General features: G+C 44.2%; 1 protein-coding gene across 2 annotated transcripts; it reads right to left on the bottom strand.

The window, feature by feature from the left end:
• Positions 1-1,025: 1,025 nt before the first annotated feature.
• On the bottom strand, positions 1,026-25,896 carry SAFB2 (scaffold attachment factor B2). 2 transcript variants are annotated; one of them, XM_089535809.1, is made up of 21 exons: positions 25,552-25,896; positions 22,685-22,772; positions 22,097-22,161; positions 21,719-22,000; positions 20,201-20,263; positions 19,935-19,962; positions 18,471-19,023; positions 17,889-17,935; positions 16,039-16,139; positions 13,818-13,967; positions 10,764-10,870; positions 9,487-9,635; positions 8,812-8,903; positions 7,636-7,772; positions 4,396-4,689; positions 3,622-3,759; positions 3,099-3,138; positions 2,634-2,719; positions 2,376-2,488; positions 1,978-2,043; positions 1,026-1,411 (listed from the first exon to the last, which is right to left on the bottom strand). In XM_089535809.1, the coding sequence occupies exons 1-20, from the start codon at positions 25,732-25,734 to the stop codon at positions 1,991-1,993; spliced, it is 2,769 nt and encodes a 922-aa protein (XP_089391935.1). In that variant the 5' UTR covers positions 25,735-25,896; the 3' UTR covers positions 1,026-1,411; positions 1,978-1,990. The 2 variants fall into 2 exon arrangements, with proteins under 2 accessions (XP_089391935.1, XP_089391936.1); XM_089535810.1 differs by having other exon boundaries at positions 1,978-2,040.
• Positions 25,897-25,999: the final 103 nt, after the last annotated feature.

The raw sequence follows: 25,999 nt of genomic DNA, 5'->3' as shown, positions 1-25,999 counted from the left end.
ACAGGAGAGCAAATAAGCCTACCTTACCAGTTCCCCCAAAAGGAAAGGTTTGGCCAACAAAATAGAAATCAGGAGAAACGAAGGTTGGTGAAAGCAAAAATCAACACTAGATGCATTTGGGAATGCTCTCTAAGCAGTCTTTAGAGGGTTCACAATGTTTTCATTTTGCCGATGCAAGGTTTACCGGATCTGGTTGTTTCATTTCAGGGGCACAGACTGTGAGTTTTTAGCAAAACGTTTACAGGAATACATTGAACTGTTCTTCTTTTAGGAACCTTAACCCTATTTCTTCCATGTTATTTCTGCCTCTTTTAGAAGGCACAGGAACTTAACCCTATTTCCTTCACATTATTTATATCTCTGGTACCAATTTTTTTTGTTAAAGTAGTGTCCAGGAACACATCTGCTTCTGGAACAGAGGTATACTTGTAGTCCAGGATTCAAAAACCCAATTCAGCCATGTAAACCCATTGGGTGACCCTGGGCAAGACACACTTTCTCAGCCTCAGAAGATAGCAGTAGCAAACCCTCTCTTGGCAAGAAACTTGCAGGAGACTTGCCAAGAAACTCCCATGATAGGTCTGCCCTAGGGTTGCCATAAGTTGGAAACAACTTGAAGACACACAACAACAAATGTTTCCCAGCTATGGAGCCCAAACCCCACTGTAGCCAGAAGATCCTAAGATTTAGATCCTGCCATCTGCAACTTAAAGGCTATTTTTTCAGTCTTCTGTTTCTTTTGCACCGTTCTTTCACCCTTTCCAAGCTGTAGCTATTATCTGCTCTTGCATCTGGTTCCTGTCTCCATCCTTCTATGTTTATACAACACGCCTCAACTTCAACCTCCTTGCTAGCAGATTTCCCATTAAATATCCAGGACTCCTTCCTAGTCTTCCATCATGCGGAGTTTCTATCCAGCCAAAATGCCTGCTTTTCCTTTTCTCATAGAAAACAGTCTGCCAACTCCTTTGACATTTTTTGGAGAGCTGCTCAGCCCAAGCCGCCTTAGAGACTTCACCATCATCAAGCGCAACATAATAAGAGATTTTATTGTTAATGGAAAAATGGAATGCTTCCTCTGAAACAACTAAATGGTATATCCAGATAAGAACATATCGAGGGAGGGGGGGAAATACACACACGCACACATTTGAGTTTACATTGTATGCAAGCTATGAGAGAGTGCTATGATGTTTTCTTCTGGTGACAAGAGTCCAAAGCAACAACCAGGGAACAAGGTTCGACACTGCTGCCATGGAAGTGTTTCAAAGGCCAAGTGCTTTCAATAGCGCCGGGTAAATCGAGGGTCGCTGGGTCGGCTCGTTCTATCCTGACTCGCAAAAGCTGCCCGGCAGGCCGGCTCCTTGTGCCTCTGGGTTTGCAGTTCCGCCTTGCAAAAAAACCTACACACCTAAGGAGAGAATTGCTATTGTTGTTGTTGTTGTTGTTGTTATTATTATTACCAGTATAAACTTTACCTCCCACCTTTTCTCCAAAGCCAGGGCTTAATAAGGCTTACGAATTAATACCAACCACCAAAATCAAAACGGAACCGAACCCACAACCATTTTGAAACAATTCAAAACATGCAACTCAAAACCATTAAACAGCAAGGTGAAAGACAGCAGAGCAGTTTCTTTTAAAGTTCTTTCTTGAATTCTCAAAAGCCAGTGTTTGTCAGCTATGAAAGGCAAGGAAGGATTCCAACTTCCCCAGGAAAAGCATTCCAAAGCCTGAGGGCAACCCCTGATAAGGCCCTATCCAGACACAAGCTTTCTGCTTGGATTATTGTAGTTGTCACTGTCATCAATTTTACTTACGCCCCACATTCCCTGCAACCCAAACTAGGATTCAAAGCAGCTTCTTTGACACACAGCATTCTTTTTACTGAAAGGGCCCTCCTGTTTAAAGAACCTCTTCACAGGGAGAGGTGAGTTTAAACAAATGTCATTTTTGGCTCTCCGCTTTGGAACTCACCTGGCATTCCTCTTCAGTTCATTACATGGTCAGGCCCAGATTGGCCTGGAACGCTCCGCTCACCTGCTGGAGAACAAAAGGAAAGAGAATAAGAAACTACATATCCCAAGATGCCACAGGGCAGAGCTGCGGCATTAAAAGAGTGGTATCAAACCACTATAATGTGTAGTGCAAAGGAGAGTCAGGGGTGTGAATGCCTTTTTAAAAAATTAAAAGGTATTGAAATCACAATCCTTTAAAAAGAGTTTAAAATTCATGAATACAATAGAACAATCTCTTTTAAGATGGAAAAGCTCTCAAGAACCCATCTCCAATCAAACTTGTCTCACCGGCTTTGAAATACATCTCTTTAGGCTTTTGAAAATGACGAGGGGCGAAAGACAAGGTGGTCCTTTTACCTTGCCATCTTTCATGCTCCCGTCCCGATATCCCGCCATCCACACTGCCTGCCCACGAACGGTCCTGATGCACGTCCATCTTGCGGCCGTGATCTCCCCAGTCTCGCCCGTCTCTGGATGGAGAAGAGTAAACCCCAAAGGGAGATGTCAAGCAGCACAGAATAGAATGAAAAACAATATATTTTGCACTGCGCAACAGTCCGAACAATACCCACCATCCGCACCACCATGAAATCGCTCTCCTTTGCATACACTCACCGGGATGGTGGAGGCAACCCCCGTCCTTTGCTCAGCCGCCTCTCATAACCCCCCCAGCTGTCCCGGGAGTGGCGGTCAGGATAGTGCTGAAAAAGGAAAGAGAGAAAAAGAGGACAGTCTGCAAAGGGATCTTGTACCACAATTAAGAGACCCACTAGTCAACCTCCTGTTTAACTGTTCCTGTTTTTAAAAGAGGTCTCTCCTGGGCCTAAAACAGACCAAGGAGCCTGTAAAATTTCTCCCCCTCTCTATGTGTCTCTCTCTCTGTGTGTGTGTGTGTGTGTGTGTGTGTGTGTGTGTGTGTGTGTGTGTGTGTGTGTATTTGGTGGTATTGGGGGCCTCAAAAATGAACCTGCCATGCACATGCTACCTGGAGCCAATACATTCCCCATCACTGCTATAAACTCTTTGGTGGAATCTCTTTCAGGCAAAGCCTGACATCACAACTATTCGGCACAAACATACCTGTCCATCTCGATCTGGCAATGTTCTTGAACTTTCTCTCCTGTGGATGATAGGAAAGATATTTGACATTAAACACACATAAACCCACAGGTAGATAATCCTTGGAAACTGTCTGATTAAAAATTTGTAAGCTGCTCTGAGAACCTTTGCAACTGAAGAGCTCTGCCACTACTGTAGGTCTTGGGCAAAATCAAATTGCTGGTGGCATTTCACATTTGGTTATTTAACCTATTAATTTATATCCCGCCTGTCTCCCAACATGGGTCCACATTGGTATACATCTTAGAAACAAAGCAAAATATCGTTTCCTCCGAATCTTGTTAATTTTTGATGGGAAAAATAAAAACTGTCACATGGGAAGGGGGCACTTTGGACAATGTTTTCAATCCTGTTGCCCTCCAAATATGTTGGGCTACAAACCCCCAACCAGCAATAGCCAGGAGTAATGAGAGTTGCAGCTGAAAAGGTCTGATGGAAGGCGAAAGTCCAGGAAGGACGCACTAAGTTTCTAAAGAGGTGGTACCTATCCATCAGATGGTCCTGGTACCGGCTGCGCTCTCTGTGGTCAAAACTATGGAAGCGATCTTGGCGGCTGAAGTCAGAATGGTATCTGTCATCCATGGCCATCCGCTTTGCCTCCGGCCAATACGAATCATCACGCCTGCAAGAACACGTACCAACAATTCTCTGACACACTCATCCCAAAGAGTTCTGCTTTATCAGATACATTCTCTCTTCTGCCATACAATAAAGGGTGGTTTATGCTTCCAGGATTTAGCCCACTGTTATGTTGCAGCTGGTCTGCATTCTTTACATGGTACTGATCTTTCACTGTTGCAACTAACCAGACCTCAAAATGTGAGCCCCTGATTTGTTACTGGAAATGGAGAAGACAACCCACAGTTTCCCTGGTCATCTGATAGGAAAATAACAGCTTGTGTAACAAACCACAATTAACACAAAACATGGTTTATCATGATGTGCAAACAGTCTCAAAGTACTAAGGGGAGACACATGACCCCACCAGAAGGGAAATAGGTAAGACTTCAGCACAGGCACTTTTCTGAAGACGCTCGGTCACAGAGGCTAATTTCAAACCCAAGATAACTGCATCACACTGTTTTATGTAGAAACAATGATGTCCAAGAATTCAAGTTTGGCTCTTGACATCCCAGCTTTCACATTACCATTCCCACAATTCACAGCCTCTGCAACAAACCATGGTTTAAGACAAACCATAGCTTGTCGTGATGTCAAATGATCCTCTAGCTGCAAAGACAGAGCGCGAACTTCTCACCTCCAATCCGTGTCGTACGGTCGCCGTAAAGTTGGGCGGCGCTCCAGTTCATAGCGGAGCTGCTCCTGCTGCCGTCGCAACTCTTCGCGCTCCCTCTGGATGCGCTCCTGCTCCCGCCGCCTCTCCTGTTCAATGTGCATCCGCTCCCGCTCCAGCCGCTCCCGCTCCATCCTCTCTCGCTCTAGCCGCTGCCTCTGAAAGTGGAGGCGCTCCCGCTCCCACTGAAGCCGCTGCCGCTCATCCCACTCATGGGCGGCCTGGACCCGCTGCTCCCGCTCTCGCCGCTCCCGCTCCCTGGGTTTGGATAAGCACATGGAGAACCAGATTTGCAAGAAGAACATCTAGAGCTGGAGCAGGGCTGAAGGCAGACACTGGACCTCACTTCTAAAGTCCTTGAAGCTCATCCAGTCCAATTTTAAGTCTGCCAAATGCACAAAGCCACATAAAAGCCACATAAAATACCCTCTTCCCACTCACCCCCATAATTCCATACTACCCACAAACCACCATTTTTAGAGAGACTGCAGAGAAAAACGGAGGCACTGGGGCTTGACATAGAGGATCTGGGAGAGGAAATATAGCTTCTAGGAGGCGGGAGAATGGAATCTCTTGATGCTGAGACTCGAATTCTCGCCATCACAACCCCAACCCCTGAAGAAGTAAGCCCTGCCCACTGGCAGGTGATCCTGCAAGTCCAAGTGAGGGGTAAGTTGGAAGTGGGCAGCATCTGACCCTCTAGATGGTTCGGCTTGCAAATTCCATGATCCGTCACTGAGGGATGCTGGCTGGGATGAACTGTAGGCCAAATACACCGGGTGGAGGAACAGTTAGCCACCCTGTTTAAGGGGAAGAGAGAAGATGGATCTCTGCAGTAGATCAGCAAAGGTTTCTGACTTAATTATTCAATAAGAAGAATGAGGAGCAATCTCCACTATGGCTGTCTTGGGGCTAACTGATTCTCTCTTATTAACTGGTTCTTCTGATCAAGATTCTGTGCAGCTCTGCCTACTAGTCTGAGAATTTTGTGATAAAATAATTTATTTAGAACAGGAGCGGGCAAGTGTGGCCCTTCAGGTGCTTTCTGGACTTCAGTTCCCATAATCCATCATCCATCACTACCAGTTATGGCTGATAGGAGATGTAGACGAAACAAAACCAAAATCTGGAGACAGAGTTTAGATTTACAGCAACTCAGATGCAGATGAGAAGAAAATTACCGCAGAGTTATATCTGTAGTCAGCACTCTATAAATGCATGCCGCTAAACCTTACGCAGAATCCTCTGCCCCTCACTCTGTTGACCTGATGGCATCCTAATGTTCTAAATTTCATCTTTGATCAGAACCTGCCAACAGATGAGTTGTGCTGAAAATGGTGTCTAAAACTATCTCACTTGGTGTCAGGTTGGGTCCAACTACTCTGTAAAAGTGGTGGGGGTTATGTAGTAACACACTTAGGATTCCTTCTGACATGGACAGGGTTTCCTGGAGAAGGAAAATGGGGAGACATCTGAATCAAAAGAGAGAAGAAAAACCCTCTCAGATCCTCTGGAAACTCTAGTCTAGAGCATCTGAGACAGATAAGAAAAATAAATGAAGGGGGGTAGGGAAGGGATGGAGATGTTCAGATACATATGGGTGGTAAAGGGGGCTGAAAAAGAGAGACTTCTTTATAGGAGGATTTAATAACTACTTGTCACAAAAGACAAAAAGGCATGCCAACAATGTTTACTCAGTGCAAAACAAAAGCACTTCGCAAACCAGCCCGTGCCCAACCATTTGCGAGCGAATCGTGCCACGCTTCCCTCTAATAAAAGAGCCCCTTGATAAAATATCTGCTTGCAACAACCAAGCCAAGGAAAGGGAGAGAATATGCAGTCCACTTCACTCGAAGCCAGACGATCCCCATTAAAGCCGAGCAGATAGCATGGACGCCAAGGCGAGTGACAACCGCATAATAGATAATGTCAAGGGAGCACAAAGTCATCACAGGATAATGATCTCTGGCTGCTGCAGGAACACGAGGATATTTCAAACGGGAGGGGAGAAGCTCAGTGCAGCATCTTTACTGGAGCTCACTCCATGCACAACAACAAGGGGGAAATAAATGAGCTGGCGCACACAAGTCGTTCCAGTTCCGCCCCCGTTAGCGCATGGCAGCTCTTCAGTTCCTTTTCTACCTGAGTTGAGGACTCAAATCGATGGGCTAATAGGGACATCAGTCCACCGTTGGAAAGGCGTTTTAAATGACAGCTGCTTTTCAGGCTACCTCGAAGGAAACTGAGGACATCCATCTTCACAGCATGGAAAACGTAACTTGGCAGCCCGCAGGCTGGATGAATAAGTTGAAAGCTGTATCCTCCTTCCCTATCCTCCGACTCACCTGCAGTAGTCGTCTTAGCAGATTTTTAGTTCGCTGGGGGGAAAGTGTTTACCCACAGCTTCATTTATGGGGCTCAAGAGGGAGAGTTTTTGAAACACTGAGAGGTAAGGCTAAGTCTATTTTCCTTTACGCATCACAGCTCTGATTCTGCCTGACTTTACACCCTTCTAAAGTGGGGATCCTCATTCAGCCAGAGGGCCAAGTTCAACTTCAGAAAATGGTGGGCAAAAGCAAGAGAAAATGACAATCGAAAGCCTTTCATATAAATGTAGTATTAAGTGTAATTTATGAATATTAAGCATATGCATATTTAATAAATAAATATGCATACACTTAATTTTCATAAATTACACTTAATGCTACATTTGTATTAAAGCTTTTGTTGTGTTGATGTGTGCCTTCAAGTTGTTTCTGACTTATGGCAACACTAAGGTGACCACATCACGGGGTTTTCTTGGCAAAATTTGTTAAGAGGAGGTTTGCCACTGACTTCCCAAGGCTGAGAGAGGGTGACTTGATCTAAGGCAATCGAATGGGTTTCATGACCGAGTCGGGTATCAAACCCTGGTCTCCAGAATAATAGTCCAAGACTCAAACCACTATGCTGCACTGGCTCTTCTCAATCTTTTAGAGGGGGGGGGGGAGAGAATCTGTACAAAACTGGGGAATCCCGGTGTCACAGGGAAGGGCCATGAGCTCCTGCCGAAAGCCAAAGAGACAGAATGGGTTGCCCAGAAGTCTCAGCACCTCAGGTTTTCCTCTTGACTTACCACTAGATGGCAATTTCGGGGCCAGTCCCTGAATTCTGCATACTAATGCAAGATGTAAATGTAATTAAAATAAACCAAACCCAACCCACCTTCGGCGTTCCGTCTCTCGGATTTCTCGCTCCCGTTGCCTCTGCCGCTCCCGCTCTCGCTGTTCTTTGATTTTATCGAACGACAGAATGTCTTGTTTCTCTTTGCTCTCTGACTTCCGGTCAGGACTCTTTGTGCTCTAAAGTTGGGAAGGGGGAGTAGTAGTAAGGATTGGAAACTATGGGACAGAAAGAACCTCTGTTGTCCTCCTTCTGGCTTTGAGGATGACCTCAAAGGGGTCAGCCTTGCCACTACAGCAAACCCATTGCAATAGACATCACGACCCCCAAAGGAATGGGGTCGGCAACTATGGGGTGCTAAAGGGATGTAGTAGCCCCCTACCACACAATCCCATTGCAAAAAAGAAAAAAAAGGTCCAAAACATCCTCTACGGCAGTGATTCCCAACCTTTCTAATGCCACAACCCTTTAATACAGTTCCTCATGTTGTGGCGACCCCCAACCATACAATTATTTTCATTGCTATGTGCAAATATGTGTTTTCCGGTGGTCTTAAGCGACCCCTGTGAAAGGGTCGTTCGACTCCTAAAGGGGTCCCGACCCACAGGTTGGGAACCACTGCTCTAGGGGCTGTAAGGCTGCAATAACTTTGGAAGCTTTAGAATGGGTTGGTATTCCAGATGTTGCCAGACTCAAATCCCCTTGTCCTCCAGCCAGTAGAGCCATGGTCTCAGATGGTGAGAGCTGGATTTCAACAGCATTAGGAAGATCACACCTTCCCCATCTGGAATCCAGGAGGATAAATCCCCCAAAATTAAGCTCCAATCCTCTTCGGGAACTAAATATTAAAGGTAGGATGTGCGAGGATTTATCCATGATATACCAGAGGAGTTTTTCAGCCAAAGCCTTGGCTGTTATCTGCCTTTTGTTCCTCCTTTGACACACTATGTCATACTAGAGGTGAGGAACTTTGGTTTCCCAAGCATTCTGGACTTCAACTCCCAGCCAGCATGGCCAAGGGTTAAAGGCTGTGTAAATCTACAGCCCAAAGAATTTTGTAGGATCAACTGTTCCTCACTCCTGAGTCACACAAAAGCTATAGATTTATGTGACCTGTGCATGCACTTGGGAATAGGTTTGTATGTTGATTTACCGAAGCCACAAGAATATACGTCGCCTTTTCCCAACTTCCAGCCCTGAAATCAAATCCACACTTACTCTCTCTTTTGACGTGGTGGAAGTTTTCACACTGATAACTGGCTCTCCTTTCGATTTATCCATGACTACCGTCCGCTCAGTTCCTCGGCTTGCTGTGTCAGCACAAAAACAGCATTGTTTCAGGACATCTTTTCTCAAGAACAAATGCAGTATCAACAGGTACCTTTCTTTAAACATCAAAAACCAATTAAGTTCTCAAATCCTAAGTCCTCTAAATATCCAATATTGACAACAGGGACAAAGCAACAATGAGCAACATCGCGAGGTTCATGTCGGCCAGGGATGTTGGGGGGGGGGGCGGGGGAGACGAGAAGAACCCAAGACATATTTCTGACACAGTTAAGAAACAAAGATCTGCCAAAAGTTAAGATAAAGAAGAGGGAAGATATATGCTGTTCTTGATCTTATCTTTGACGAAGGCTGGAGATAAAGCAATTGTTCTTAACAGGGCCAAACTGACTACAAGGAAATGGCTCTGACACACTTGAAGGTGAAATACAGCATTTCTCACAAAACCAATCACGCTAGTATAGTCTTTTTCCCTAATTTAAAATGGGAGGCATACTTCATGGCAGGCCTCTGTCTTAGACCTAGATTTCTAAACCACCCACACACCACTCCTGCCTCATGAAAGGGAACAAAATCATAAAACTATCCCACAAGAAAATGATTTACCTGATTTAACAGAACGTGAACGGCCAGAACCCGTTTTGTGCTCCTCCTCTGACTTCTCCCCCTCTTTCGCCTCCCCACTATCCTTCTCATCTGACTTCTTGGGCTCATCCTTTTTGTCTGATTTTTCTTCTTTTCGAAGGCTATGTGACCTATAGGCAGCACAAGGTATAATAGCACCATAAAGTGCACAGACAGGTACAGTGGACTCTTGTTATACGCTGGGGTTTGGTTCCAGGATCCCAAGTGTATAACAAAATCCGTGTATGCTCAAATCCCATTAAATATAATGACATAGAAAAATGGTGTCCCTTATAAAAAATGGAAAATCAAGGTTTGATATTTGAAATTTATACTTTTTTTTGAACATTTTCAAACCGTGGATGCTTGAATCCGGGTATAAGAAAGGCCGACTGTATACACATCCACACAGATCAAAGCCACCAAAAGCTACTGTCTGTGTGTATCATGGCATCACATCCATCATATTTTAGCATCCCTCCCTTCTTTCAACACATCTACAAGGGGATCGTAAGCACCCATTTTCCAGTTAACAAAGGGCTCAGATTTTGTTTGAATCAAGCCAAAGTGTGGTTAGTTTAAATCAGCGATTCCCAACCTGTGGGTCACAATCCCTTTGGGGGTCAAACGACCTTCTCACAGGGGTCACCTAAGACCATCAGAAAACATGTATTTTCGGTGGTCTTAGGAACCGAGACACCACAATTTTATGGTTGAGGGTCACCCCAACATGAGGAACTGCATGAAAGGGTAGTGACATTAGGAAGGTTGAGAAGCACTGGTTTAAACCCTGGTTTGCCAAAATCAAGAGCATGCATTATTGTCCATTTATGTTTGAAAGAAAGGTTTGTTTATTTGGCTTTAATATAGGTTGCCCACCCCCTTATCTGAAATGCTTGCGATCAGAAGTGTTTTGGATTTCGGATTTATTTATTTTATTTTTGGATTTTATAATACCTGTATTTACATATACATACATAATGAGGTATCTTGGGAGAGGTAAATCTAAACACAAAATTCATCTGCTTCATATACTCCTTTTTCATATAACCTGAAGGTAGTTTTATACATTTTTTAAAAACAACTGTGTGAATGAAGTAAGTTTGCATACACTGAACCATTAGAAAGCAAAGGTGTCACTATTGCAGCCACCCATGAAAAAAGTTTTGGTTTTGGAGTATTTCAGATTTCAGAAATTTTGGATAAGGGAGACTCAACCTGTATGTGATGCATAACAAGAGTTAAAACCACTACTTCACCTTTCTGATCGTGACTCTGATGAATGGCGCCGGTCCTTTTCCTTCTTTCCTCCTTCATTTTCTTTTTTGTCTGATGATACCTTTTTCCCTGCTGGTTCATTTTTGGCCTGGAATGATACAGAGGAGATTGGTGGCTTAGTGCTACCATAGATAAGTCAATTGGTTCAAATGACAAAATGGTTTTCCAAATGTGTGTGTGGGAAGGTGTGGGACAGCATGTTGAAACTGTCCTCTACCTCAGTATTATTCAAAATGGTGGTCCATGGAGCACCATCTGCTGTAGGTCCCTACAGAAAAATGAACAAGTCCCAGTCCTAGGCAGACTGAGGAAGAAAAATTATGGCCTCCCCACATCCCCGAGAAGCGCTGCTCCACACAAAAGCAAGGGGAAAAGGGCGGTGAACGTCCCATCACAGTAACACAGCTGGAAACATAGCGAAGCAGCACCATTAATGTCTATCCCAATGTCAGAAGATGCACATGCAACTGTCCGGCCATACAATATTGGGAAAGTTAAGTGATGGGTTATGCAATTATAAACCAGTTATTACAGAGACATGGTGATTTCAGCCACAGGTAGTGAGAAAATTCTCAAGGGAAGGCAGGCATGATTCAAGCGTGTTCGAAGTCGCTCCTATGAGAATCCCTTAACTGCAAGAACAAAGAATGGGTGGAATATGTCCGCAGTAGAAGAAAAAGAACTTAGCTCCCTATCATGATTTAAAATTGAGAAAAAGCTATCTTGGAATATGGCTAACCAACAGAAGTATGGATTTGTTTGAGAACAACTATGGAAAGATCTGGAATGAAATCAAGCAAAACTTAGGAAAATGGTCTAGATTACAACTCTCCCTTTCAGGGAAGGTAGCAACAATAAAAATGAATATATTACCCAAATTCATTTTTTTGTTCCAAAATCTACCAATAGTAGACAACATAAAGTATTTTGAAATCTGGCAAAGAGAACTAACAAAATTTCTCTGGGAAGGAAAAAAAAATCCAGAATAAAATGGAAAATACTAACAGACGAAGTAAAAAGAGGGGGATTGGCACTTCCTAATCTGAAATTATATTTTGATGCAGCTTGTCTACTTTGGATAGAAGAATGGGCGAAACTACAGAATGACAGATTGCTTTGCCTGGAAGACAGCAAACTCAGATTTGGCTTCCACGCATTTCTATGGTATAACAAACTTAAAGACAATGCAGACTTTGCTCACCACATAATTAGGAAGGCCCTACTAAAATCTTGGCAAAGGACCAAAAAAAAAAAACCTTTTATACAAAATTACCAACATGGGTCTCTCCTCAAGAAGCTATATTTGGTAGAACAAGAAAGGATATGAATATACCATGGATAACCTATAAAGATTTAATGAACAGCAAGAAAAAAGATGATTTCTCCCTCAAATCATTCGAACAACTCAAAGAAGAAGGGAAGATCTCTGACTGGTTCAGCTATGCACAACTGTCAGACAAAATGAAAAAGGATAAAAAAGAGCCTGGTCTGAGTAAGGATAATACGATCATAGATAAAATCTTATTTGATGGGGAGAAAGGTCATATTTCAAAGTACTACAAGGCACTCAAAGAGAGAGATCTTGAACACGAAGAAATAAAACACAATATGGTGATCTGGGCGCAAGAAGTGGGAAAACCCATAGATCTGTCTAAATGGGAGAAGACACTTAAAGAATCCAACAACTTTACGCTGTGCCAAAATTACAGAGAATTTCTTCAAAATGTTCCATCGCTGGTACTTTACCCCTCAGAAACTAAAACATATTTTTAGGACAGCAAATTCAGACTGTTGGAAATGTAAGAAAGCCAATGGTACATTCCTTCACATGTGGTGGAACTGCAAAATGGCAACATCTTTTTGGAAAACAATTCACACCGCAATAATGGAAATTACACAGTGTAATATACCATGCGATCCCCTATTTTACCTCCTAAACATGATACCAGAAAACCTAATTAGTCAGGCAGGAAACAGCAAGCCGAACAGACACATTATTTTATACATGATAACGACAGCAAGGATATTATATGCTAAATACTGGAAGAGCAATACCCTACCAACAAAAGAAGAATGGTTAAATGATCTCAACCATGCTATGCAGATGGATATTCTGACAGCGACGTTGAAAGAAATAAGACTTAAAGAAGTAGAAAAAGAATGGGTTTGTGTACAAAATTACAGCTGGAAATGATAAAGAATATAGGACTTTGTCAGTTTAGCAATTTGATTGCCTATTATATTCTAAGGATAGACTTTTTTGTCAAATGTCCTTACTCTCTGAAATATAAAATACTATCAGTTTTGATATGGGAATGCCAAATGCAAATTGAAAAGCAGAAAACATATATTGTAAATTATTCTCGGAAATCTACTGATACTGATAGTGTTAGTTAAGGTATCAATTTGCTCATGAATCTCAATCTTATGCACGGAATTTTTTCTTTTATGAGGAATTACGACTCAGCTTAGTCAGAACAAGTACAGTATAGAAAACTAGGCAGTGGTTAAGAGAACACGAAAAATTCTTACTAAATAGTAATATGTTACATGTGTCGTCAGATGTTATGTTTTCGGATTGATATGTATATTGTATTGGTTTTGTCTGTCCACTTGTATGTTTGTTTGTGTCGTCAGATATGTTATTGTCATTGTGAATGTGAAAGATATCCAGACTAATATTCTGAATTTTTATATTTTAATAATAAAAATTAAAAAAAAAAGAATGGGTGGTACTGGCACGAGAGGGGAAAATGTGATTATTAATTGTAAGAAATAAGAATTGAGCCCCACATGAATCTAAAATTGTGCGTGGTTTCATTAGACAACATTAACACTTGCTCTTTAATGCTGACAGACATCTCTGGCATAGAACTATAATGCTGAATAAAGATTTGCTGGGTTATAATTACTGAAACCTGAATTTCTGAACTTATGACATCCAAAGAGCCAAGAGTTCTCCACCTCATTTTTCTGCCTTATCCCAAAGCTTAGTGTAATTCCCAGGGCTTCCATGAAGCCCCAGCACAACTCACCCTCTCCACAGAGATCATTTTCCCATGCAGCTCTGTCCTGTGCAGATGGGTGATGCATTTGGTTGCCTCCTCAGATGAAGACATGGTGACAAAGCCATAGCACCGAGCGCCAGGGCTGCGGGCATTTGTTACCACTTTGGCACCTACCACCTGTTATTGGAAGGGGGGAGAAGAAGAGAGTTCAAAAGATGTGTAAGTCTAACTAATATTGTAATAATAATAATAATAATAATAATAAGTATTTATATCACGCCTCTCTACAAAATGCTGGAGAAGCCTGAAACATTTACCCCCACAGGGGAAAACTGCAGACCTGAAAGAAGAAAGATCTGTTTTCTATCATTGTTTTGTTATGTGGCGACACTAAGGTGACTCTATGGCGCGTTACAGATAGGCCCATGAGGCGCCGTCATCGCGCCGTGATTACGCGCAAGGGGCAGTGCTTCCTGACGCGCCTTTCCCCTTGTGCGTAATGAGTGCGTCAAAATGGCGGCGCCCTATACAGATGGGTGCCGCCATCTTGACGTAGCGAACGCTCTGCATCCACACGTCGCACCCCAGAAGAGACGCCGCGAGTGCGCGCTTTGGCACTTGCGGTGTCTCTTCCGGGTTGCCAGAAGGAGCGCGATTTTTGCGCTCCTTTTTTGCAGCACGGAGGAGTCGCGCAGTTTGGCTGCTGCAACTCCTCTGCACTGCAACCGGCAGCGGCCCGAGACCACCCCTTTTGGGCGGTCTGTAACGGGCCTAACACAGGATTTTCTTGGCAAAATCTGTTCAGAGCCAGCCTTTGCCTTCCTCTGAGGCTTAAAAAGTGTGACTTGCCCAAGGTTACCTGGTGGCTTTCCACGGCCGAGTAATGATTCTAACCCAGGTCTCCAGAGTTTTAATCCAACACTCAAACCACTATGCTGTGCTGACTCTGTTTTCAAAGATGAGCACATTTCTCCAAACATTTCAGCCAAGGTATGCATTTCTGCTGAATTAAACGTTGGAGGCACTAAGGCAGAGACAATTATTTTTGCCCTGAAATGTTCCAAAATATCCAGTTGGAAGCATGTGCTGAATTTCCACCTCATTTTGCAGACCCCGGAGCCAATTTAGACCCAGGAGAGGTCTTTTTCGAACCCCAAACATGGTGAAAATGTCCCTAGTTTGGGCTTTAAAAAATGTACAAGCAGGTGTGATCCTTCAATGTGGCACACTAGTCTTCCATAGTTGCACATCCCTGCTCTAGAGTATGCTTGTGTTTTTGGACTCAATCTTCAGAGGCTAGATGGGCGTCTTTTCAGAGTACTTTAGCTGTGTATGCCTTGGGATCCCTTCCAATTATACGATTCTAATCTATGGACAGAATGAATACATTACATATAATAGAAAATATCTACATTGTAAAGGATTGTGGGTTTTTAGCCCACTCATTTATTTAACTGACATATCTATTTCTACTCCTGTAACCGTTAATGGTTACAGGTTGAGTCTCTCTTATCCAAAATGCTTGGAACCAGAAATGTTGGGATTTTGGTTTTATTTTGGAATACGCAATCTTGGAAATGGGACCCACTTCTAAATACAAAACCTATTTGTTTCATATACATCTTGTACAATAGCCTGAAGATAATTTTATACATTATTTATACAATTTTGTACACGAAAGAAAGCTTGTGTACATGGAACCATCAGAAAGCAACAGGGTCACTGTCTCAGCCAGCCATGTGGACAATTTCAGATACTGGAGCATTTCAAAATTCCAGGTAAGGAAGACTCAACCTGTATAATAAAAAGAAGAAACAGGAAACCAGAAATCTTGGTATCCATTGCCAGTCATCTAGAAATCCCTGATCTAACTTCAGCCTGTGCTAAAAGTCAACAAAACCTCTTGTGAAGTAATTGCAAGCATAACTGATATCAAGCCTCCGCTGATGTGGAGGCAAGCCAAAGGGAAATCTGTTCCAAGCAAACTAGTGCTTCCCAGCAGGAATCAAACTGTTTCGACAAAGCTGGCTGCTGCTCTCAGCTTGAAGGAAACTCATTCTGTTTGCACAGCTATGCCTAGTTGTCTGGACAGGCTCTCCATGAAATGGGTTGAGGCCAAGAAAAGAGAATTGAAGGAGGAGGAGAAAATGTAGAGAAAGGGCACCCCTCATAAAAGGAACAACTAGAACCATCGGCTGACAAGATTTAATATCTTTCAGCCAACAGCTTTTATTACAGATGTCTGTACCTTTCCGTATTTGCTGAAGAGATTTTTCAGATCGGTAGCTCTGGTTGAAGACGAAAGGCCACTGACCCAGAGATTTTTGCTGGAGCTACTGCTTGGACGACCTAAAGATGGGAAAACAAAATAAGATAAAATTCTACCTCTGGAATAAAAAAAGAAGAGGGAAGGAACATTAAAATGTTAACAGCCCCAAAAGTTATGACCCTGCTTGAAAAAGTCACACTTCGTTTGTTTACTATTGAAACGCAGGAGCATACAGGAAAGAGATGCTAAGGCTTGGAAAAGGACCAATGCCTGTTGTCAGCAATGGACTGGATAAGGACAAACAAACTGAAGCTTAATCCAGACAAGATGGAGATGCTCCTGCTCAGTCAAAAGGCAAATCAGGGAATAGAGACTCTGCCTGTTCTAGATGGGATCACACTGTTGGTGAAATCTCAGGCTCACAGCTAAGGTGTTTTCCTTGAGCCTGGATGCCAGAGTTTCAGCAGTGGCCAGTTCATTTGGAAATGCACAAAAAAGGAAAAGGGGAGACAATTGGATGTCATCCACATGCTGGTGACACTGTAGATATCAAACAGTATGGAAGACAAAACAGAACCCCTTGGGAGTCCACAGGCCAACACTAGGGCGTCAAACAAGAGTCCCCCAGCACCACCTTCTGAGTTTATCCACAAGTCCTATCTCAGAGAGGTGGCCCAGAAGGATCACCATGGTCAATGGTATCAAAAGTCACTGAGAGGTCCAGCAGAACCAATAGGGACACACTCGCCCTGTCCAGCTCGTTCTGTAGCTCAAGACAACCAAAGTTGCCATAACCAAGCCTGAAACCAGATTGAAATGGGTCTAGACAATCTGTCTCATCCAGAAACCCCTGGAGCTGGGAGGTCACCAATTTCGGCTGTGGCAAGTGTTGCAATCATGACAAAGTAACAATTGTGAATACGAAATAGTTACCTAGATTTACTAATTGGCAGCTGTTCTGATAGCCTTGGCTGAAGAGATAGGGTATAAATAAATATTATTATTATTATTATTATTATTATTATTATTATTATATTCATAATTGTTATTTAGTCATGACTGTGACACTATTGCTACAATCTTAACTTTCTCCTAACCTATTTTACTGGGCATCAAGTGCATGAGGAGAAGGGCAGACTTTCTGCCAGCAACTGGACCACGGGTGAATGATGTTTGCACAAGGGTTTTTTGGAGGGGGGGGGGGGGTTTCAGGCCAGAATTTACTTAGTTAACTAATAGCTAGCCAACTATAGTTAGAGCCAGTGTGTAGTGGTTTGAGCATAGGACAACAATGGAGGTTAGGATTCGATTCCCCTCTCAGTCATGGGAACCCACTGGGTGACTATGGGCAAGTCACCCAGAAAACCCTGTGATAGGGTCACCAAAGTCGAAAATGACTTGAAGGCAGACAACAACTAGAATTAATTCTACTTCATTAAGTGTACAGCTGTCCCTCCACAACTGCAGGCTAAACATTCACAGATCTGACTGTTCGCAGGTTACTGTATTTGCCGCCACCTCCATTGCTGTTCTATACTCAACCGGAAAAAAACATTCTCCTTAGGGCATATCTAGGAAGATCATAGATTTGCACTGGAGGACCTAGAAATGCCTAGAGAAGTATTCGCTCGGGTACAAAGGCTAACAGATTAACAGGTACAAAGAATAATTGGCAGCTCTTCCATTTTCACAGGCATCCTGGGCCCATGACCCTCAGGAAAGCTGAGGGCCAACTGAACTTAGTAGCTGACACAGGATTCCAACCATTATATTTATGCAACTTTTCCCAGGACTGGGATAGAAGGAATCTTACACAGGTATATACTTACTCTTCTCATCTTTCAAACCACTTTTAACATCTGTATCCTCAACGGAGCTAAAGGCAGAGGGGAAAGAAAAGAATGTTACTCAATCAAAAAGAGGACCTGCAAGGGGAGGGGGGAAGGCTGCATCTGCTATAATCAGATACTTGAAAGGAGAATCAGCTCCTTTCAACTCAGAAAAGAGAATTAAAATCAGCTCTGGAAGGAGAATTAAATCCCCCACAAGCGTCAAAGGGGCTTTGTTTAAAAAAAAAAGCAGAAGCAGCTTGACAGGGCAGTGAGGTTACTGGGCTAATTGTTCACACAGAAAAAGGTTAAGAGTTGCAACCTTGGAAAACCAAGACATAAAATAAATGCTTAGAAAGAAAGGAAGGCTATCAAGCCATCTTCTACCCGCCCTCCCCAAAAAAACAGGTGCAAGGACAACTAAAACAAAAAAAGAGAGATTCTGTTTAGGCCAAAAAGCTACAATATTGTTAAGGCCCTGAGCAGGGTCATTCGAGGAATCGCAACGCATTGGCTTTGATAAACAACCAACGGGGAAGGAAAAAAAGACAGCATCTGGTCTAAAACGGAGAAAAAACAAACCTCGTGTTCTGATCACCAGCCTCTTTGGCAGAGGACTCTTTAGTGGCAGAGGACTCTTCCTCACATTTAGCCTTGGCTTCCATCTTCTCGGCCTCTGGGCTAACCACCTGGGGCCCTGCGTCCGTCTCCGCGGTTTCCTCACTACTGGCTTCCAGAGTCTGGGCTCCTCTGCTACTCTCACCTCCTCCTCCTCCTCCTCCTCCTTCACCACCTCCACCTCCACTCCTGCTCTCTACCGCTAAAGAGTCAGAGTCCACTTTGGCTTCCTCAACTCTCTGTCCGCTCAGCTCCCCTTTCGCTACCACTAAGTGCTTGGCTTCCTCCTCTTCTTTCTCGGCTTCTTGGCCTGACTGGCTCTCCGAATCTAAAGCCTCTTCTTCTTCCGGCTGAGCGGTGGAGGCGCCGCCAAGCGCATCTTCTTCCTCTTCCTCGGATGCCTTTTTGCCCGCCAACGGGTCATTCCTTTCTTGCGCCTGCTCCGCTTCAGGAGGGTCTTCTTTAAGGGGCTCAGATTTACAAGTGTCACCCAAAATGTCGAGCATTTTCTCATTTTCTATGGATTTAACAGGAATAGAATGGCACAAGGTTTAATCACCAGGGAAACACAGCAAAGACAAATGCGGATCGGGCATGGCTGCCACACTAACACCGAGAGAATGGCTAACGCTGCACAGAGATTGGAAAACCCCTCGGCTACACCACATTATAACGCCTACAACTAAACTGCTGTCTAACATGGCTGTCAGAGCACTGCCTGAAAGAGAGAAGGAAGAAAAACCTTTATGTGTGACATTCCCAGCTTGTTCCTTGAGTGTCTTCATGTAGTTGCGCAGCTTTTCCATTCTTCCAGAAATTAGTTTCCAAAGTCTGTGTGTTGATTCTTTTTTTAAAAGTTCAGTTTGCTGATGTAGATGATGTTTTATGGGTTTTTTAAAGGTGACTAGTCCATAACATGAACACTGCAACGGCTTCAGATGGAATTGGAATACAGATGTAGTCCAGAAAACAAAGTGCAAGGAATTTCCATGACCGACCCATCTTCTTTTCTTCAAGTATCCAGAAGTGTTTTGTGTCCCTGCATTTACACTCAACCGTACTTCTCTAGTCAAAGTTACAGTACCAAGGCACCGCGTGATATCACAAGGTCCGCTCTGCACGAAGTAGTATCCCTGGCAAGGGTCAACTCATGTCTCCCCATCAAGATATTTAAGGCAAAGCACTGTAAAAACACTGGCGTGTGCAGTGAGATAAGATGCTGCTGCAGACCTGGTGATATGACTGGGTTTCCAATCTCTGTAGCTCTCTCTTTCTTTTCTGCACGTGAATTGGTTCGTGCACCAGTTAGAATAATGAACTATCAATATTAATGGAATAATACTGAGGAGAGTAACTAAGGGGATTCGGGTGCTTGAAAGCTATGTAGAAGATTCAGGGGCAGGGCAGTGTGGAATTAAAGAACGGTACCTGTTTCCAAGGGGAATTCTTCAAGGTCCTAATAAAATTTAAAAAGAGAAACAAGGAAACTGTTAGCAAAGAGACAAGGCAGTTTCATCAGAGCTACCATTGTTTAGGATCAGTTTTATGGGGATGGAAACAAGAAGGTAGAGAAGAGCATGCAATGTGGAAAGCTCTCAACTCACTGACTATTTTGCAGGCTGCATCCAGAAGGGAACACATTCCAACATTAAGACGCTCAGACAGATAACATTTGAATGAAAAAGAAAAGTTACCTGCATGTTTGCAAAGTCAGAGGGGGGCTGTTCTAAGGCGCCCCTGACATCTTCACCCTCTACCTAAAAATAGTAAGAAAAGCTTCAATCTCTCTGAAAATTCACCATTTTCTCAATGAAACCCAAGTAAACGTCCAGAAGACAAGCGAAGCCAACTTCCTTTCACCAACCCTGTTCCCACCCTCAAACAGATAATAACGAACCAATATTTGCTAGCTCTGGGTCACACCCAAGAAATGAAACTGAGATTTTAAAAGGAAAATGATGACAAAATGACAAATTGTGGTGTTGCCGCAATGGCTCATGGTTGTGTCCCCAGGGAATACATTGCTTCCAGTTACTAACCACCAACCCACAAAATTTTTTTCCTCTTGTTTGATTCATTATTTCCACACCTGAAAGAAGAGGAGGTTGTTTTAGTATGTCACCCAGCCTGGCAGGGAATTCAGGGAGATTCAATCCAAAAAGGTTATTTTGCTGAGCTCTGGTCAAAACAGATACCAGATGTTGGTTTTTAGCAGCTCAAAGAGCCAGGATACATCAAGATTTGGGTTGGTTCTCCAGCACAGCAACACAAAAAAGGTTTGGAAGAAACCTGGTGCAAACGGAGGAGCTTTCCTAGACTTTCTGACAGCTCAACTGATGGTTTAAGAACATGAAACAAATACTCTTTTAATATATCATGCCCACTGATGTGAGATCTGGACAAGCAATTGTGCTGCTACGCACACAGCCAAGGCTAAGCATTGACTTTTGCCGCCACTGTGCAGGAATTTTTAAAGCAGGGGTGAGCAACTATGTAAGGGTTTGTTGTTGTACACCTTCAAGTTCTGTCCTCTTCTGACAAAGGGGGAGCCTTGAAGAAGTGGGATTCAAAGTCCACTCTGCATTTAACTGAGCTTCCAGACAGGATCTCAGACCATTTATAAATTGGAAGATCACCCTGAATTTAGTGGGAGCAGCACCCCAAGTAGAAAAACTGCTTTGGATTCACTTCAAAAAGTCCTTCACAGGAACCATGTCTCGAGTTGCAACTCAACAAGACCTCAACCACATCTGCTTGATGGAATTATACATCAGTCTTCTGAAAGCGTTTGTTAACCGCATGGTACAGGGTTCCTAAATTCCCACTTTTAAGGGGACAGAGATACAGAAACAGGGCCAGCAACTCAGGAAGTCTTCCTGACCACCCACAAACCCTCCTCTCACATGCCAAGATGAGAGAATGAAAATGCACATGGCCAAAAAAGGATGAAGCATTGCATTGTTTAAAAACCCAAACTCTTTCTGGATTCTCGCTATTAGACAGTATGTTGATGACGCATGCATTCCAAGCTTATAAATTTTAGCCATGGCTATGGATGTACAGACACAAAAAGGAGGGGAAATCAAGGTTTTCTTTTTCCCTTACAATTATGCCCCATCCCCAGAATCACTTTTAATAACTGAATTTGTAAGGGGCGGGAGAAGTCATGGTGATCAATCATCTCATTCTGCATAGTTTAAAGAGATGCATACCATGGCTACTGGTATTTCTCTCGATTCTTCTTTAATATCTGACAAGGGTGGAGGTGACTCCATGTTACCTACAGGGTTTCCTGCCAGCTGTTCTGGAACGTCTGTCTGTTCTGCACCAGCATTTTCTTTACTACCAAGGAGGGAGTCAAGTCTACTACCAGCATTGTCCTCCTCCTCTTGGCAGTCTACATCACTGCTGTTATCTATTTCAGCTTCATCTAACACACTAATTTCCATCATGTCAATATCCTGCAAATTATCCAAACTTGCTTCAATATCCTCCTGCAAAAAGAAAAAAAGCCACATATATAAGAGTTGCCAGCAGGACTCAAAACGCAGAACTGTTACTTGGCAGCCACAAGGCCAGGCTAGCCGTACCTGTCCGTCGCCGGAGTCCTCCTCCAGCCCATTGTCTTCAACGCCTTCTTCCTCCACTCGACGTCCTTAAAAGATGAGAATCAAGTTAATAAACAAACAAACAGATGCTTCATGCCTGTGTTTCTGTTTCAGAATTTAATGCAAGGGAAAGTCTGGGAGTGTGGCAATGCTGGACATACAAAAACAGCATGGTGAACTGAGCACTGAAGTGAAACACCATCCGCTCCAGCCCCCTTCTGCCATGCAGGAAGACACCATCAAATCACTCCTAACAGATGGCCATCCAGCCTCTGCTTGAAAACCTCCAAAGAAGGAGAAGAGTCCAGGCACTGTGCTGAAGCTAGCAAACCTAATTGTGGGGTTTCTCTTCTTAATGATCTCTGTCAGCCCCCTTGGGACTTTTTGTATGGGAAAGGTTGGGTAAAAAATTATATATTTACTTAAATATGTATTGCTCTCCAACTACATTGCCCTAAAGACATGAGAAATGCGTCAGTGTCTTCAGGAACGCACAGAAATCTGACCTGGCACAAAATAAATGTTATTCCTCCTTTAACAAAAGAATCTGAACTGTACACACTTGCATACCTTTGCTGCTTCTCTTGGGTGCCCTCTTGGGGGTTATTTCTGACGCCACTGGGATCTCCTCAGCATCTCCCCCTTCCTCCTCTATAGCCTATTAAACACAGACAACAAGTCAGCATTTACAAAGGAGCATCGTGTTCAGTAGGAAGCAAAAGACAGGGTCTTTCAGAATGTAAGCCTGAGGGAACACTCTGCCATACTACAGGTCTTTGCCAGCTGCCTAAAACAGATAACTGTAAACTGTTACAAACCAATTTTATTAACTTACGGTGGATAAAAGGGTGCACAGACTCAGAAATACTTGAGATATATTTGCATTACATGTCCCCTTCTATGCTACGCATATAGACGCCTACAAATGTTGGTTCCGCACAATATGTTTTTCCACTGCCTTTGGACAATGCTGTTAATCGTCCCTCGTATCTCAGTATAGTCAGGCCTCAGAGGATGGCAGTGGCAAACTCACCCTGAACAAATCTTGCCAGGAAACCCCATAATAAGTTCACCTTAGGTTCACTGATAGCTGAACCTATCATGGCTTTCCTGGCAAGATTCATTCAGAGTGAGTTTGTCGCTGCCATCCTCTGAGGCTGGGAGACTGTGACTTGCCCAAGGTTTCATGGCTGAGCGGGAAACCCTGGTCTTCTGGAGTCCTAGTCCACCATTCAAAGCACATTAGCTCTATCAACCAAAGACCAGGGGGATTTGCTATGTGCCATGGATCGCCAAAGTCAGATTCGTCCAAGCCATTGTATTCCCTATCGCCATGTATGGATGAGAGAGCTGGCTAGCAAAGGAAGCAGACAGAAAGAAGTTAATTCATTGGAGATATGATGCTGGAGAAGAGTGCTGAGGATACCGCGGAAGACCAAAAAGACAGACAAATGGGTCCTGGAACAGGTAAAGCATGAAACCAAGATGGTCAAATGGAGGCTGTTGGACTTTGTCACATCGTGAGAAGAGAGGGATCAATGGAAAAGACAATAATGCTAGGAAAGGTGAAGGGATGTAGAAAGAGAGGAAGACTGCAGGCCAGATGGATAGATGGAGCTGAGCAGAGCAGTGGAGAATAAAACCATAGCTAATTGCTTGTTTGACTTATGGATTTCTCACATTTCAATACACCATCTTAAAGATCCTATATAATATAGTGCAGGAACTAAATAAATGGATATAACGTTGAAAAAATAACCCTCCGATTTGTAGTTTGGTCAGATATTTGGAATTCGCTGCCAGATCATTTTAGTCTTCAGAGAACTGTAATTCGCTCACCATGCTATGCAGGATGGAGCCAGGATTGTTAAAAGTGGTATCAGACTGCTATAAATGCCTAGTGTGGATACACAGTCCAACACACAAAGCTACAAATCCACTGGGTGCTTAAAGCGGTCTCAAAGTGGATTGTTTATGCAGTGTGTTTTGGACCAGGGTCACCACAAGTCAAAGTCAACAACAACAATGGAATCCTGGGGTTTGTAGTTTGTTATGAAACGAGAGAGAGTACAAAAACTAGTGTGATGTAGTGGCTTGAGTCTTTCCCATGACTCTGGAGACCAGGGTTCGAATCCCAGCTCAGCCATGTAAACCCACTGGGTGCCCTTGGGCAAGTCACCTCTCTCATCCTCAGGAGAGTGGTGGAGCCTCCTTCTCTGGAGGCCTTTAAACAGAGGCTGGATGGCCATCTGTAACCGGGAGCGCTTTGATTATGAGTTCCTGCATGGCAGAAAGGGGTTGGACTGGATGGCCCTTGGGGTCTCTCCCAACTCTCTGAGTCTAACTTTCAGCCATGGAAGGTGTCAAAAGTGCCTCCATTCTGCAGTACAGAGAGACTCCTGTGCAGTAGTTCCCAAACTCTGGTCCTCCAGATGTTTTAGACTTCAGCTCCCACAATGAGAATCGTAGAGTTGGAAGAGACCGCAAGGGCCCTGATCCAGTCCAACCCCCTTCTTCTGCCATGCAGGAACTCCCAATCAAAGCATCCCCATTGACAGATGGCCATCCAGCCTCTGTTTAAAGACTTTTAAGGAAGGAGACTCCATTACGCTCCGAGGAAGGAGTGTGTTCCACTGTCAAACAGCCCTTACTCTCAGGAAGGTCCTCCTAATGTTGAGGTGGAATCTCTTTTCCTGCAGCTTGCATCCATTGCTCTGGGTCCTATTCTCTGGAGCAGCAGAAAACAAGCTTGCTCCCTCCTCAATATGGCATCCCTTCAGGTATTTAAACAGGGCCATCATTTCACCTCTTAACCTTCTCTTCTCCAGGCTAAACATCCCCAGCTCCCTAAGTCCTTCCGCATAGGGCTTCATGGTTTCCAGACCCTTCACCATTTTAGTCGCCCTCCTTTGGACACATGGCTCCAGTTTCTCAATGTCCTTTCTGAATTGTGTTTCCCAGAACTGGACACAGTATTCCAAGTGAGGCCTGACCAAAGCAGGATAGAGTGGCACTATGACTTCCCTTGCTCTAGACACTATACTTCCATTGTTGCAGCCTAGAATCGCATTGGCCTTGTCAGCTGCCCCATCACACTGTTGCCTTATGTCACCTCAACGTGACACTTCTTCAAATACTTAAACAGGGCTATCCCGCCACCTCCGAACCGTCTCTTCTCCAGGCTAAAGATCTCCAGCTTCCTAAGGCGTTCCTCATAAGGCTTCATGGTCTCCAGGCCCTTCACCATTTTGATGTCCAGGAGAACCAAAGTTCGGGATCCTTGCTGGGATGAACCCGGAAGCGCCTGGAGGGGGCGCGCCTCTACACTTCTGGATCTATGTTCCTCCGAGGGAGGCTGCGGCGGCGCATGCGCAGTAGCGTTTTAACCCCTTCGGCCCCGCGCCGCAGCCCCTCTCCCTCTCAGCCTTTCCCTTTACCTTCCTGAGGCGCTCGAGGAGGACGCTCTTGTTGCCGCTGCTGTCCAGGTTGCGGCGCTTGAGCTCGGCCCGGAGGTCGATCACGCGGAGCTCGGCCAGGCGGCGCGTATTCTCCGAACCGCCGAGGGAAACGGAGGCCGCCTCGCCGGCCTGGTTCTCCCCCGCCGCCGCCGCCGCCGCCATTGCGAAACTTCTCGACCGACTTCTAGCCTTGCCTTCGCCTCAGGCACCACTTTGACACACCAAAAGTGTTAATAAAAATATCACTATTATGTAGATATGTGGTTTAAAAAAGACGGTTCGCGTGAAGCGCGCGAGCTCTCCCGCTTGCCATAGGAAGAACAAAATGGCGGGCGGTGCGTACTGCGCACGCGCGGGAGGGTCAGCCTTTGGAGGTGTTTGTGCGCATGCGCGGGGGCTGGGCCTTTAGTAGCGCTCACCGCGCGTG

The sequence above is a fragment of the Sceloporus occidentalis genome, unplaced genomic scaffold (assembly GCF_023333645.1).
Source record: "Sceloporus occidentalis isolate IW3139 unplaced genomic scaffold, rSceOcc1.0.p SCAF_8, whole genome shotgun sequence".
NCBI lineage: Eukaryota > Metazoa > Chordata > Lepidosauria > Squamata > Phrynosomatidae > Sceloporus > Sceloporus occidentalis.
This window is presented reverse-complemented; position numbering and strand designations above follow the sequence as displayed.